This window comes from Diceros bicornis, chromosome 2 (genome assembly GCF_020826845.1).
Source record: "Diceros bicornis minor isolate mBicDic1 chromosome 2, mDicBic1.mat.cur, whole genome shotgun sequence".
Classification (NCBI taxonomy): Eukaryota; Metazoa; Chordata; class Mammalia; order Perissodactyla; family Rhinocerotidae; genus Diceros; species Diceros bicornis.
This window is the reverse complement of record NC_080741.1, coordinates 16,533,197-16,546,547: the sequence shown is the minus strand read 5'-3', so window position 1 is coordinate 16,546,547 and position 13,351 is coordinate 16,533,197. Positions and strand designations below refer to the sequence as shown.

Here is a 13,351-nt window from a genome sequence, read left to right as displayed (position 1 = left end):
TGGCGTTTTACGTCAATATTTGTGTGTTGAACCATCCTTGCATTTCAGAAAAAATTTCACTTGGTCTTGGTGTATGATTCTTCTAAAATGTTGTTGACTTGGTTTGCTAGTATTTTGTTGAGTATCTTTGCATCAGTATTTATGTGGGATATTGACCTATAGTTTTCTTGTAGTGTCTTTGTCTGGCTTTGGTATTAAGGTAATTATGGACTTCGTAGAATGAGTTGAAGTGTTCACTGTTTTTCACTGTTTTGTGGAAGTTTGAGAAGGATTGGTGTTTAATCATTCTTGAAATGTTTGGTAGAATTCACCAGTGAAGCCATTGGGTCCTGGGCTTTTCTTTGGGAGGTTTTTCTTTACTGATTCAGTCTCCTTACTAGTTATAGGTCTATTCAGATTTTCTATTTTTTCGTGATTCAGTGTTAGTAGGTTGTGTGTTTCTAGGAATTTGTCCATTTCATCTAGGTTATCCAATTTGTTGGTGTAGAATTGTTCATAGTACTCTTGTAATCCTTTTTATTTCTGTAGTATTGATGGTAATGTCCTCATTTTCATTTCTAATTTTAGTAATTTGAGTCTGTCTTGTTAGTCCATCTAGCTAAAGATTTGTCAATTTTGTTCTTTTTGAAGAACCAACTTTTGGTTTCATTGATTTTTCTCTATTGTTTTTGTATTGTGTTTTTCATTTGTCTCGGCTCTAGTCTTTATTTCCTTTCTTCTGCTAGCTTTGGGTTTAGTTTTTTCTTCATTTTTTTAATTCTTTACAGTGTAAACTTAGATTATTTTAGACCTTTATTCTTTCCTAGTCGTGAGTGTTTACAGCTATAAATTTCCCTCTTAGCACTGCTTTCACTGCATCCTATAAGTTTTTGTTTATTATGTTCTCATTTTCGTTTGTTTCAAGATTTTCTAATTTCTCTTGATTTGTTCTTTGACCCATTGGTTATTTAAGAGTGTGATATTTAATTTCCACATATTTGTGAATTTTCCAGTTTTCCTTCTGTTTGCTTTTAGTTTGATTCCATTGTGATTGGACAAGATAGTTTGTATGATTTCAATCTTTTTAAATTTATTAAGACTTGTTTTACATATGCCTAATATATAGTCTATTCTATTCATTAGTTTTGTCTACTCTACCATCCAGATTCAAGTTTGGTCAGTTGTCTCACTAATGTTCTTTATAACATTTTCTTTCTCCAGTACAGGATCCATTTTGGGATCACGTAGTGCACTTAGTTTTCATATCGCATTAATCTGGAACAATTCCTCAGACTTACTTTGTCATGATATTGACATTTTTGAAGGCTACAAAATGAATTATTTTGTAGATTGTTCCTCAGTTTAGGTTTATCTGATGTTTCTTCATGATTAGATTCAGATTAGGTATCCCATCCTGTCTACTGCACAAGTGATGTTGTATTCTGCTCAGATTATCACCTCTAGTGACAAGCGATGTCCATCTGTCCCTCACTGGTGATATTAATTTAATCACTGGTCAAGGTGTTGTCTGGTTTTTCCACTATGTAGTTACTGTTTTTCCCTTGGTAACTGATAAATGCTCATTGGGGAGATAACTTTGAGACCATGCAAGTATGCTGCTTCACCTTGTACTTTTCCTCCTTGATTTAGCATCTATTGATGATTATTGTTCAAACCATTCTTTATAAAATTATTTTCCAACCCCACCACTTGCTTCATATCAGATAGCATTCTACTCTAAAGAAGAGCCCTTGGGCCGGCCCCGTGGCTTGGTGGTTGAGTGCGCATGCTCTGCTGCTGGCGGCCCGGGTTCAGATCCCGGGCGTGCACCGACGCACCGCTTCTCTGGCCATGCTGAGGCCGCATCCCACATAGAGCAACTAGAAGGATGTGCAACTATGACATACAACTATCTACTGGGGCTTTGGGGGAAAAAATAAATGAATAAATAAAATTATAAAAAAAAAAAAAAAGAAGAAGAACCCTGCTTTCCTGGGTATTTGTTTTTTTTGTTTTTACTGAGGAAGATCAGCCCTGAGCTAACATCCATGCTAATCCTCCTCTTTTTGCTGAGGAAGACCGGCTCTGAGCTAACATGTATTGCCAATCCTCCTCCTTTTTTTTTTTCCCAAAGCCCCAGTAGATAGTTGTATGTCATAGTTGCACATCCTTCTAGTTGCACTATGTGGGATGCGGCCTCAGCATGGCCAGAGAAGCGGTGCGTTGGTGCGCGCCCAGATCCGAACCCAGGCCGCCAGTAGTGGAGCGCGTGCACTTAACCGCTAAGCCATGGGGCCGGCCCCCGGGGTATTTGTTAATTTCATCGATTTATTATTAATCACATAATGGGTTTATGGATTTCCTGTTTTACTCAATGGTTTATAATCCATTACTGTCATTTTTTAGTTTGATGCTCAGATGATCCTTAACTTAGCCAGTGGGAGTCCCTTTAACCTGGATTCTGTGCCCTTTTGATACGAGAACCAATGTCAGATGTATACTTTATGGGTAGTATATTTTAGTTCTTGAACTTTTTCCTACCCCAAAGTCATGAAGATAGTTTCTATTTTCTAGAAGCTTTATTATTTTGCCTTTTACAATTACATCTATAATCCAGTTGGAATTGATTTTTATGCAGAGTATGAAGTAGAGGTAGTTTCATTTTTTCCAATATAGGTGCCTAGTTGATCTAGAGCCTTTTATTGAAAAGAACATCCTTTCCTGCTCTGTAATGCCACATATGTTGTAAATCGAATGTCCATATATCAAGAGTTTTTCACTGAGCTTTCTTGGTCTGTTTTATCTCTGTGCTGGCACTACACTATCTTAATTACAGTAGCTTTATTACAAACACTGATATCTGGTACAGCAAGTTTTCTCTCCTTATTCTTCTTCAGGTAGTATGGGATATTCTTGGCCCTTTGTATTTTCACGTTTTTTTTTTACAACTTTATTGAGATATAATTGATATATGATGAACCACACATATTTAAGTTGTACAATTTGAGTTTTGGCACATGTATACAATCACGAAGCCATGACCGCAATCAAGATAATGAATGTAGCCATTACCCCTAAAAGTTTGCTCATGTATCTTTGTAATCCATCCTTCCCTACCTCCCAGCCCTGTCTTAGGTAACTATTCATCTGCTTTCTATCACAGTAGGTTAATTTGAATTTTCTAGAACATCATGTAAACAGAATAATACAAAATGATATTTTGTACATATAAAATACATACAAAAAGTATACATTTTTTGGGAGGGAGCTGGCTTCTTTCACTTAGGATAATTATTTTGAGATTTCAGCTATTGATAGACATTGGGTTGTTTACAATTTGGGCTGTTACAAATAATGCTATTATGAACGTTCCTTTATGAGTCTTTGTGTGGAGTGGGGAAAAAAGACCTATCTAGCTAGCTAGACCTTTCTAGCAAGATTCCAAACCAAGGAGTTATAAAGACTGATACAACACACGTAATAGTCTAAGGACTAATTTCCTTCGTATCTAAAAACAACTGTCCGATAGAAGAATGGGCAAAGAACTATGAACAGTGTTGAATAGAACGTGAACAGAGATGATATTCATTGCAGAATTGCTTATTATAGCAAAATACTGGAAACAACCTAAGTGACAATTAGCAGGTGATAGTTAAATTATGATACATATCCTATACTGATATGGAATGATCTTCAAGAAGTTTCAGAACAGTGTGTATAGGACACTGTGCTAGAAAGAAAATAAGAAGGCAAATGTATATATTAATGCTCATATATGCATGGATGTCTCTGTAGGGAGAGAGAGACTGACAGTGGTTGCCTTTAAGGAAAGGGGAGGCCTGGAAATAAGGCCTGGCATATACGTAGACTTACTTTCCACCATATCCCCTATTCTTCTGTGTAAATTTTTTAATAATATGCCTTTATGATCTTTAAATTAGAAACTAAAAATTAAAAGCCTGTCACCCTCTTACAACACCAAAGCATTGATTATTCTTGTCTCCAGGTGGCTTCACTTACAGTGGCTGGTTAATTTTAGGAAGTTGCATACCGTTTCAGTGCTTCGGTTTCTTTGTCTATAGATGGGAGTGGTAATAGTACCTAGGCATTAATGACACAATCCCATGAAGTACTTAGAAAAATTCTTGGTGCACAGCAAGCTCTGAATAAGGGCCACCTGTTATGGTGTTCTACAGATAAATAACACTGAAACGTTAGCCACACTGTAAGTCATTCTGCCGAGATAGAACCATGCAATGAGTGAGGGAGGGAAAACTTGAGTCTTTAGTTTGGATAAGCATCTAAGATCTGTGTCTTTACCTGGTTCTGCCACCACGTCACTTCCTTCTCTGTCTTCTCGGCTCTGTGAACTCTAAGGCTACATCTAGCTCTGGTGCTCTGAGATTGATTCTTCTGGAATTCTGTGATTTCAGGACACCTCCTACCTGTTCATCACTGGCCCTGATGTTGTGAAATCTGTCACCAATGAGGATGTGACCCAGGAGGAGCTTGGTGGTGCCAGGACCCACACCACCATGTCAGGTTAGAGGCCTCAAGTCTCACCTTACCATTTTCAGACACTGAGAAGAGGGCATTGCCAAGGAGAGAATGGTGACAGTCTTTAAAAAATATCACTTAATTGGAAGAATTTATTTGAGATGACTGTGGTATGGTATATTGACTACAGAGGTAGTGATCAAGGTAGATTTAGTATCTCAAATTTAGGACAAATAAAAATGCTTTGATATTCTTTAAAATTCTTAAGCTAACTGGAATGGTGTTATGAGAGTTATGATGTATTTATATATGTATAGTTGAACCTTTAAAAAAATGTTATTGTGACCTTTTTTTACTCCAAAGTTGAGATATGTCTTAGAGAAGATAGCTGTAATGAGGTGGTCATGGCCCATGTGTGCATGAACTTGGTCATAGTTCTTCACCTCTTTGAGGTTACGTGCTACACATGCAGAGTTTAAAATGTATAAAGATCATTCTATATTCTATGCTTTGGCGTTGAAACAAAAAGTTATTGTTTATACAGAAAGCCATGGAATTAGCAGCAGGGCATGAATCTGATATTAGTGAAGACATATTTGTCATTGGAGTAATGATTGGAATTCCAAATTTTTTTGGAAAAAGGCATCAAGTTGTGAAAGGATTTCCTATGCTACAGCAATCAGTGTAACTGAAGACAGGAGAAATTGCCTCTTGGAAAGACTTCAGGCAGTGACAGGCTGCTGTGACCGATTTATGCGCCACATTGTACTGTAGTTAAGGCGTTGGGTCATCATTTAGTTGTCAGCATTTTTTTCTTAGTGTAAGTAGAGAGGTGTGTCTTACTGTCAGTGAAGTCTTGGATTTGATGAAATATGCTTTTTTTTTTTTTTTAAAGTCAAAGCTTTTGATTCCCTTCCTGCCCACAAAAATTGTACCTCCCTCATCTCAGTTGGCGTCAATTTTGTCTCATTCCTTTCCCTCACCCATCAACTCCATTCAGCTCCATCTCCGCCACACATCTAGAATTGAAACACATTTCATCGTGGACTCCCCCACAGCCTGTCATCACACTCTTGTCGCAGGGCTTAATTGGCAGCAGTTTTTCTTTCTTACTGGGATATAAAATAATGTGTTGGGTCTTGATGGTGTTTTAGATTTGATGAAATATGCTCTTTATTTTTCCTGATTTCAATAGTATTATGTACATGTTTGTGGTAGACAATTTAGAAAATACAGGAATAAAAATCATTAGGGATTCCATCATCCATAGATAATTGCCACTCATTTTTGCTTATTCCTCTGTAGTCTTTTCATGCAGATGGATGTGAGTACACACATATATACTCAAACGTAGGTACATAATACTTTTCTGTAGCCTGTTTTTTCACTTGACGCCTTAAAGTATTGAATGTCTGCCCATGACATTAAATTTTCTTCAGCATAATTTTACTTTTAAAGGCAGCATTTGATATTCTTTCTGGGCCTGAGGCTCTAGGATGGGCTGTGTCTGATGTGCTTAGCTCTGTATCCCCAGAGCAAGACCCAGAAAGTGCTCTATACATATTTTTTCTTTCCTTTTCTTTTGGTAACAGCTTTATTGAGATATAATTCACATACTGTGTATACACATGAAATATCCATTTGAAGTATACACAATTGAATGGTTTTAATATACTTAGCATTATTCAGTCATCACCACAGTCACTTTCAGAACATTTTCATCACCCTAAAAAGAAACCCCATACCCATTAGCATTTGCTCCCCATTTCCCCCCAAATACTCCAGTTCTAGGCAGTCGCTAATCTACCTTTTGTTTCTATGGATTTGCCTATTCTGGGTGTATATGGAATGGACATAAATGGAATCATACAATGTGTAGTCTTTTCTGACATGTTTCTTCTACTTAGCCTAATGTGTTTAAGGTTCATTTATATTGTAGCATGAATCAGTACTTTATTCCTTTTTATTGCTGGATAACATTTCAGTGTATGGATATACATTTTATTTATCTGTTGATAGGTTAATAAATATTTGGGTTGTTTCTACTTTTTGGCATCATGAATATGCAGCTATAAACATCCACGTACAGGTTTTTGTGTGGACATATGTTTTCGTTTCTGTTGGTTATATACCTAGGAAGGGGATTTCTGGGTCAAATGGTTACTCTGGTTAACTTTTTGAGGAACTGCCAGACTGTCCTCAAGTGGCTGTACCAATTTATAAATATTTCTTGAATGAAAGAATTCTGTCATGTTGAACATGCTTTTTATTCATTCAGCAAATATTCATTGAGTGCCTATGTCTCAAGCATTGTTCTGTGTGCTAGGGATACGTTTGTGAAAGAGACAAAGATCCCTGCCTATATGGGGCTAATATTCTAGCAGAGGAGATAGACAGTAAGCAATAAACCTTTGTAAATAAATACATTATATAGTATGTCAGAAGGTAATATGTGCCATGGAAAAAGTAGAACAGGGTGAAAGGGTTGGGGTTGTTGCAATTTTAAGTAGAGTGGTAAGGGTTAGGCCTCACTGTGAGGGTGACAGTTGAACAGATTTAAAGGAGTTTAACTGCGTGGATATCTAGGGGAGAAGCATTGCAGGCAGAGGGAATAGCTTATGCAAAGGCCCTGAGGAAGGAGAGTAACTGGCATGCTCAGTGAACGGCAAAGAGGGTGGTTGGAGTAGAGACATAACATGATCTGACTTAAAGAGCTCACTTTGGCTGCGAGTGCCATGATCCCAGGTGAGTTGCAGGTCAGACTGTAGGGGCAGCGGTAGAAGCAGGTAGTCTAGTAGGGTGAACTGAGAGAGTTTCTGGCCCTACTTTCTCTGTCATGTCTGTGGCTTTGTTTGGCTGTTGTGTGATTTCAGAGTGTTCTTGAGGAATGATGGCTTGATTCCTCACCAGGGCAAGGTGGTTCCCCTCCTTGCCTTTCACTATTGCTGAGTCCCATGATATTATGTGCCAGCTATTATTCTTATTTAAAAATTTTTTTTCTAGCTTTATTGAGATAATTGACATATAACTATGCATATTCTTGATGGAGGACTACAGTGGTAAGACAGGTCCGGTTTATCTTGTTGGAGCTGATGTTCTAGGGGAGATGTAGGCAGTAAACAGGGATATAAACAGGTGCTGCAGGGAAAAGTGTGCAAAGAGAACTCCCACATGGTACAGGGATGGCAAGTGAGGGGGTGTGGGGAAGAATGTGTTTCTAGAGAGGGGCCAAGGAAAGCACTTCTGAGTAGGTGACATTAGAGCAAGGAGTGACCTCTGCAGAGGTGTGGATATAGAGCAGAGGGAACAGGCTTCATGAACTGAAGATCAGCCTGAAGGTATGTAGAGTGTGGGGAGGACAGAGCTGTCAGCACAGTCTGCTGTAGCATGGCCTAGCAGGGCAGGCGGGCATGAAGCAGCATCTCTGGGCTGACAGTCTTTGCCCTAGCCCTTTGTAGCCTCCCTTTTTCCTCAGGTGTGGCCCACAGAGCTTTTGAAAATGATGTTGACGCCTTGTGTAATCTCCGGGAGTTCTTCAACTACCTGCCCCTCAGCAATCAGGACCCGGCTCCCGTCCGTGAGTGCCACGATCCCAGGTGAGTTGCAGGTCAGAGCACCTTCTGTCATTCACAGGATGGCTTGCACCTCTGTCCCTCTGTGCTCGCAGGACCTCCAGGGTCTGCCCCGTTGGGCAGCTTGGAGCAGACCGTGGAGTGGAGTTCATGTGGCTCCCAAGTGTGGGCATGGTGCTGGCACGTCTGGGTACAGGAGCAAAGAAAGATGACTTTATTCACTTTTTTCCTCTCTGTAATATCTGATTAATAGCTTGGAAGTAAAGAATGGCAAAAAAAAATTGATTTCAAAGAGACTATTGATTTGTCCAAAATTGGAGTGGAAGTCTTTTTTGTGTTTTGACCTGAAATAAATAAACGTGAGACGGTGCAGACAACGTGCGCTTTAGGAGATGTGCTTATGCACACCTGCCTGTGGCCTGAGGCTGGGGCAGTCCGGGAAGGGTGTGTTGCTGGCCACCTAGTGAAGGCCTCGTTTCCTTCTTGCTGTTGGAGCCACTGCCTGATGTGGGGGGTACCACAGAGTAAGCCAGAGGCCCAGCCAGGGAACTATTAGTCCAGACCTCTGGCTGCTTCTCCATTTTGTTTCATCTCAGGTTTTGAAGCAGTTGGCCTGGACTTTCTTCTGCATAAGGGATTTGGAATTGTATCCCTTGGGAAGAAGCCATTTTCAGATACTACCCTGTGGGGTGGACCTGGGTTCCCACCTACAGGGCCCTGTTTGGAATGCTCTAAAGAGTCATGTCCCCAGGGTCTCACCCTGTCTGCCTCTGCCCTCCTCCTCAGGGGACACAACCAGTGGTCCATTATATGTAGTTGTGAAAAAGGGTGGTCACAAAGCCCAGAAGAAGCGAGCACAGCCTCCTTTTCTGAGCATCTTTGCTATTTGGGGTCCTTGAAAGGTTTAGGACATTATTTGAAGTGTTATGGCCCAGGGGCCCAGAAATGTCTGAATAGCCTGGTTTGGCCCAACCGTATCTCCTCTCTGTCCCATCCCAGGGGAGCTGTCTGCATATGCATAAACAGCAAATAAAAAGTAAGGGAGGACTTGATTATCGGGTGAGGTACCCCAGTGCATAGCTCTCTGGGCAGTTCTGCTTGATGGAGCATGTGGCTTGACCTAAGGCCAGACCTCAGCCCAGGTGCACCTCTCAGCGTCAGAACAACCTCTGCCTGTCCACGTGGGGCAGGAAAGGTGGGCCCTGGCTCCGGCTTCCTCCTCAGCCACATAAACACAGGAGGAAGCCGAGAGCCATGAGCCTGTGTGACTGTTTAGTCCTCAGTGATTCTGCCCACCAGGGGGCCTGCAGTTTTGCTTTTTAAAGGAGCAGGTTTACCTTCCAACAGGGAACGTGAACCCACAGCAGTTTCAGCAGAACTCTGACTTTGCATTTCCTAGTCCTTGTTATTTTATTTTTGATGTCTCAAGACCTCCCAGGACCTCCCAGGGCAGTGTCTTGTTCACTACAATGCCCTTGTGCCCCATAGAGTACCTGGAATGTAGGACGTATTCGGAGAGGATAAATGAAGGAATCACATTCAGGGGAATAAGCTCATTTTCTCCTCTAAATAAAAACAAATATCTTTTGGGTTAATATCAAGCTCAAGTTCAGTGTAATATGGTAGTAGCAAAGGAATGCATCTTTGAGGACTGCTTTGCGAACCCAGCAGGTTCAGTCCAGCCCCCAGGATGTGTCTCCCCCTCTTCCCTCTTCCTCTTCCATCTCCCACCCACAGAAGGCAACTGGCTCTTCTGATATTGATTGTATCTGCTTCTTTTTCTATCTAAAGTGACCGTCTGGTTCCTGAGCTTGACACAGTTGTCCCTTTGGAATCTACCAAAGCCTACGACATGGTGGACATCATACACTCTGTAAGTGCTGCATCTCACCTGTGCTACCTTGGCCATGTCCATGGTCACTGTGCTTTGGTTTAGTGAGGATGTCTTGGACCCACAGGCCTTAACATTGGGCAATGCAGGCAGAACATGGGCAGGCACGGGACCAGGGGCCACCGAGTAGTGTGTTCTGGGAAGAGCTAGTGACTATAGCCACCCTGGTGGCTCAGATGAACTTGATGGCTGGAGGGAGGAGGAGCCGTTTGGGCCAGCAGAGCTCAGGGGTCTTTAGATAGCACTCTGAGGTGCATAGAGAAGGGGCCATGTCCCCAGAGTCTGGAACTGAGGCCAGGGTGACTCTTTGTTAGGTACCTTTGTTTGGAGCCTTATGCTCAGAGGGCATCTTGTCTTTCTAGAGAAAGGAGAGTATACAAGGTGTATCCTATGACAAAGTTGAGGGGTATGTGTGTGTGTTTAGGTTTGGGGAGTACGGGAGTCATTTGTACCTTTTTTTGGTGTGGTAGATTCCTGGGTCATTTGGTAAAGGATGACAGTGTTGGGGCAAACTGGGGGCATCTGTCTCCCTTACCCTCACATATGTACACTGTGCTCTTAGGAGTTTTTGCTTAACGGCGCCTCTGTGGGCACAGGCTCTCCCAGAGCCCTGGCTCTCGCAGGGACCTGTTCCTTCTCTTCCTGTGCTCTGGGGAGCCAGCAGGAGTCAGCAGTCATGGCCAGACTCTGCCCCTCCCCATTGCTGGATTCTGTAGCCTGTTGAGCACCTTTTGAGCAGTGAAAACTTGACCCTTCTACCAGCATGCCCTTCTCTGACCTCAGCCTTCAGTACTCTCTCCACCTTCACGGCTGTCCCTGTCCCTCCACCTCTGCTCCTTGGCTCTCCAGCCCTCAGTCTCCCCATTCCTCTGCAGCCGTCAGCCCCTCCTGGCCACTGTTTTCTTGGCCCACCTGGGACTCTGCCATTTTACCAAGTATTAATGGTCAGGCACTGTTCTCAGCGCTGGCGCTATATGGTACTGTGATGGACAAAATCCCTGCCTCAGAGACCTCACATTTGAGTGCGAGAGAGAGAGAACTAAAGCATACGTGGCATGAGTAATGAGGTCCAGAAATGCTATGAAGAAGGGTCTCTGTCCTCAGCACCCCTGATTCTCCTTTTGCCCTGTAGAACCCTGTGCCTGCTTCAAGGCTTCAGCCATCCATCCAGATGCTGCCTAGGGGGCCCGAAGCTGCTGGAGGAAAGCCCCAAGAGCCCTACTCCGGCCTTAGCTGGGCCCCCGGTGTGCCTCTCTGGCTCGAATATGTGCTGTGGGCCTCCCCTCAGCACCTGTTCTTGTCTTCTTCACTTTTCCTAAGGCCTGATCCAGCCCCTTACTTCTTTCTCCACTACTCACTCTGATCAGATGACATAGGCATTTTCTTCATGGAGAAAATTGAGAGCATCAATTTTCTTTTTTTTTTTAAAGATTTTATTTATTTATTTATTTTCCCCCCAAAGCCCCAGTAGATAGTTGTATGTCATAGCTGCACATCCTTCTAGTTGCTGTATGTGGGACGCGGCCTCAGCATGGCCGGAGAAGCGGTGTGTTGGTGCGCGCCCGGGATCCGAACCCGGGCCGCCGGCAGCGGAGTGTGCACACTTAACCGCTAAGCCACGGGGCCGGCCCAAGAGCATCAATTTTCTTACTCCCTATAGGTGAGCATTTCTCCATCTCCACTGTCCTTCCCATGTCTCCCCAGGCTCCAAGAATGAGGTGCCTCCACCTGGGCTCTTGATTCCATTCCTCTACATCTAAGGTCTTGCTTTCTTGACTGGTTTTTATAAATCCCTAACTACTTCTCCCTCTCTTAACTCCTTCCTCTTAGCAATAAATGTGTATGAACATGTATAGATTTCTTGTCTGCTAAAAAAAAAAAAAAAAAAAACCATCTTAACCCATAACTCTATTTAACTGCTGTCCAAATTCTTTTCTTCCTTTTCTTTCAAATTCCTCTTGTCTCTTCTTCCTCTCCTCCCCACTGGAATCTGACTTCTGGTTTTCTCCCTCTGTTGAATGACACACCTCCAAAGGACCTCTCTAATTGCTAAATCCAGGGGACTAAGGGCATTAAAAAAGTATGGTTACAGAGGTAACCATTATAAAAACAAAAACAAAAAAAATCTTCCTAAGTAACAAAAAATTATAGAAAAGACCAAATAAAATGCACCACATAGAGAAACAGAGAAGGCTCCCTGGTGCTTTCTTCCAGTCACTGTTTTCCCCCAAACCCCTGAGGGAAGCCATCGTCCTGCGTTTTAACAGCGTGAATTAGTTTTTCCTGTTTTTGTGTGTTATATAAATGGAGTCACACAGTAGATGGTCTTCTGTATCTGGCTTCTTCCACCGTTGTGTTTGTGAGATATGTCCATGTTGTTGCATATTGTTCTTGTTGGTCTCTTTAGTCTTGTGTGTGAACAGACCACAGTTTATCTACTGTTAATGGGCATTTGGGTACTTTCCGCTTTGGGGCTATTACAAATACTTCTGGTATGAACATTCTAGGATGTGATTGTGGTAAATCAAGTACACATTCCTGTTGGATCCATACCTAGGAGTAAAAGAACCATGTCATAGGTTAGGCATACATTCAGCTTTAGCAGATATGGCCGAGGGGTTTTCCAAAGGAATTACACCATGTGCACTCCTGCCAGCAGCATATGGGGGTTCCACTTTCTTCACATTCTCACCAACACTTGGCCGATATCATGCTGTTTTAGTTATTGAGACTTTATAGTATGCTGTCACATCTGGTAGGGATAGTTCCTTTTGATTATTCTTTTTTCAGAGTTTTCTTGGTTAGTCCTGCTTATTTTTCCGTATGAACTTTTGAGTCAGTTTGTCTTATTTTAAGGTGTGGAAGTAGGGAATCCTCTTGTTGTTTTTATTGGGATCCTGTTAAATTTATGAACTAACTTGGGAGAATTGACATCCTTATGAATCCGAAGTAACCTAAAAACATAGTTCATATTTTTATTTGTTAAAGTGCAGTTTTTTTCCCTTGAAGATTAAAGTTTTCCTTGTATGGATTGTTCACATTTCTTGTTAAGTTTATTCCTAAGTATCTTATCTTTTTATTGTAAATGGGGTCTTTTCTATCTTCTAACTGGTGAAAACTATTGATACTGTTTATCAATTTTATATCCTGTTACCTGTTAAGTTCTCTTATTTGTAATAGTTTTTTACTGTTAATTCTTTTGGGTTTTTCAAGTGTACTAATATACTGTCTACATATATATAAATAGTTTTATCTTTTCCTTTCCGATTATTTTATGTCATTTCTTTCTCTTGTCTAATTGTGTTGTCTGTACCTCTGTGTTTTGTCAAATGCAATGATGATTAATGGTTGTGATAGTGGGCCTCTTTGTCTTGTTCCTAACTTTAGAGAGACTAATTTTACATCTTTTTTT

The 13,351-nt window shown here is 41.5% G+C and overlaps 1 protein-coding gene across 6 annotated transcripts in view; it reads left to right on the top strand.

The window, feature by feature from the left end:
* PCCB (propionyl-CoA carboxylase subunit beta) overlaps positions 1-13,351 on the top strand; it is a 128,236-nt gene that overhangs the window by 35,982 nt on the left and 78,903 nt on the right. For 5 of the 6 annotated variants that reach the window (XM_058552605.1, XM_058552594.1, XM_058552644.1 and 2 more), the window contains 3 exons: positions 4,413-4,521; positions 7,952-8,072; positions 9,840-9,921. The exons of the other annotated variant lie outside the window; for it this stretch is intronic. In XM_058552605.1, the coding sequence (XP_058408588.1) occupies positions 4,413-4,521; positions 7,952-8,072; positions 9,840-9,921 (312 nt within the window). The remainder of the gene's footprint in view (positions 1-4,412; positions 4,522-7,951; positions 8,073-9,839; positions 9,922-13,351) is intronic. 6 annotated transcript variants of the gene reach the window in all.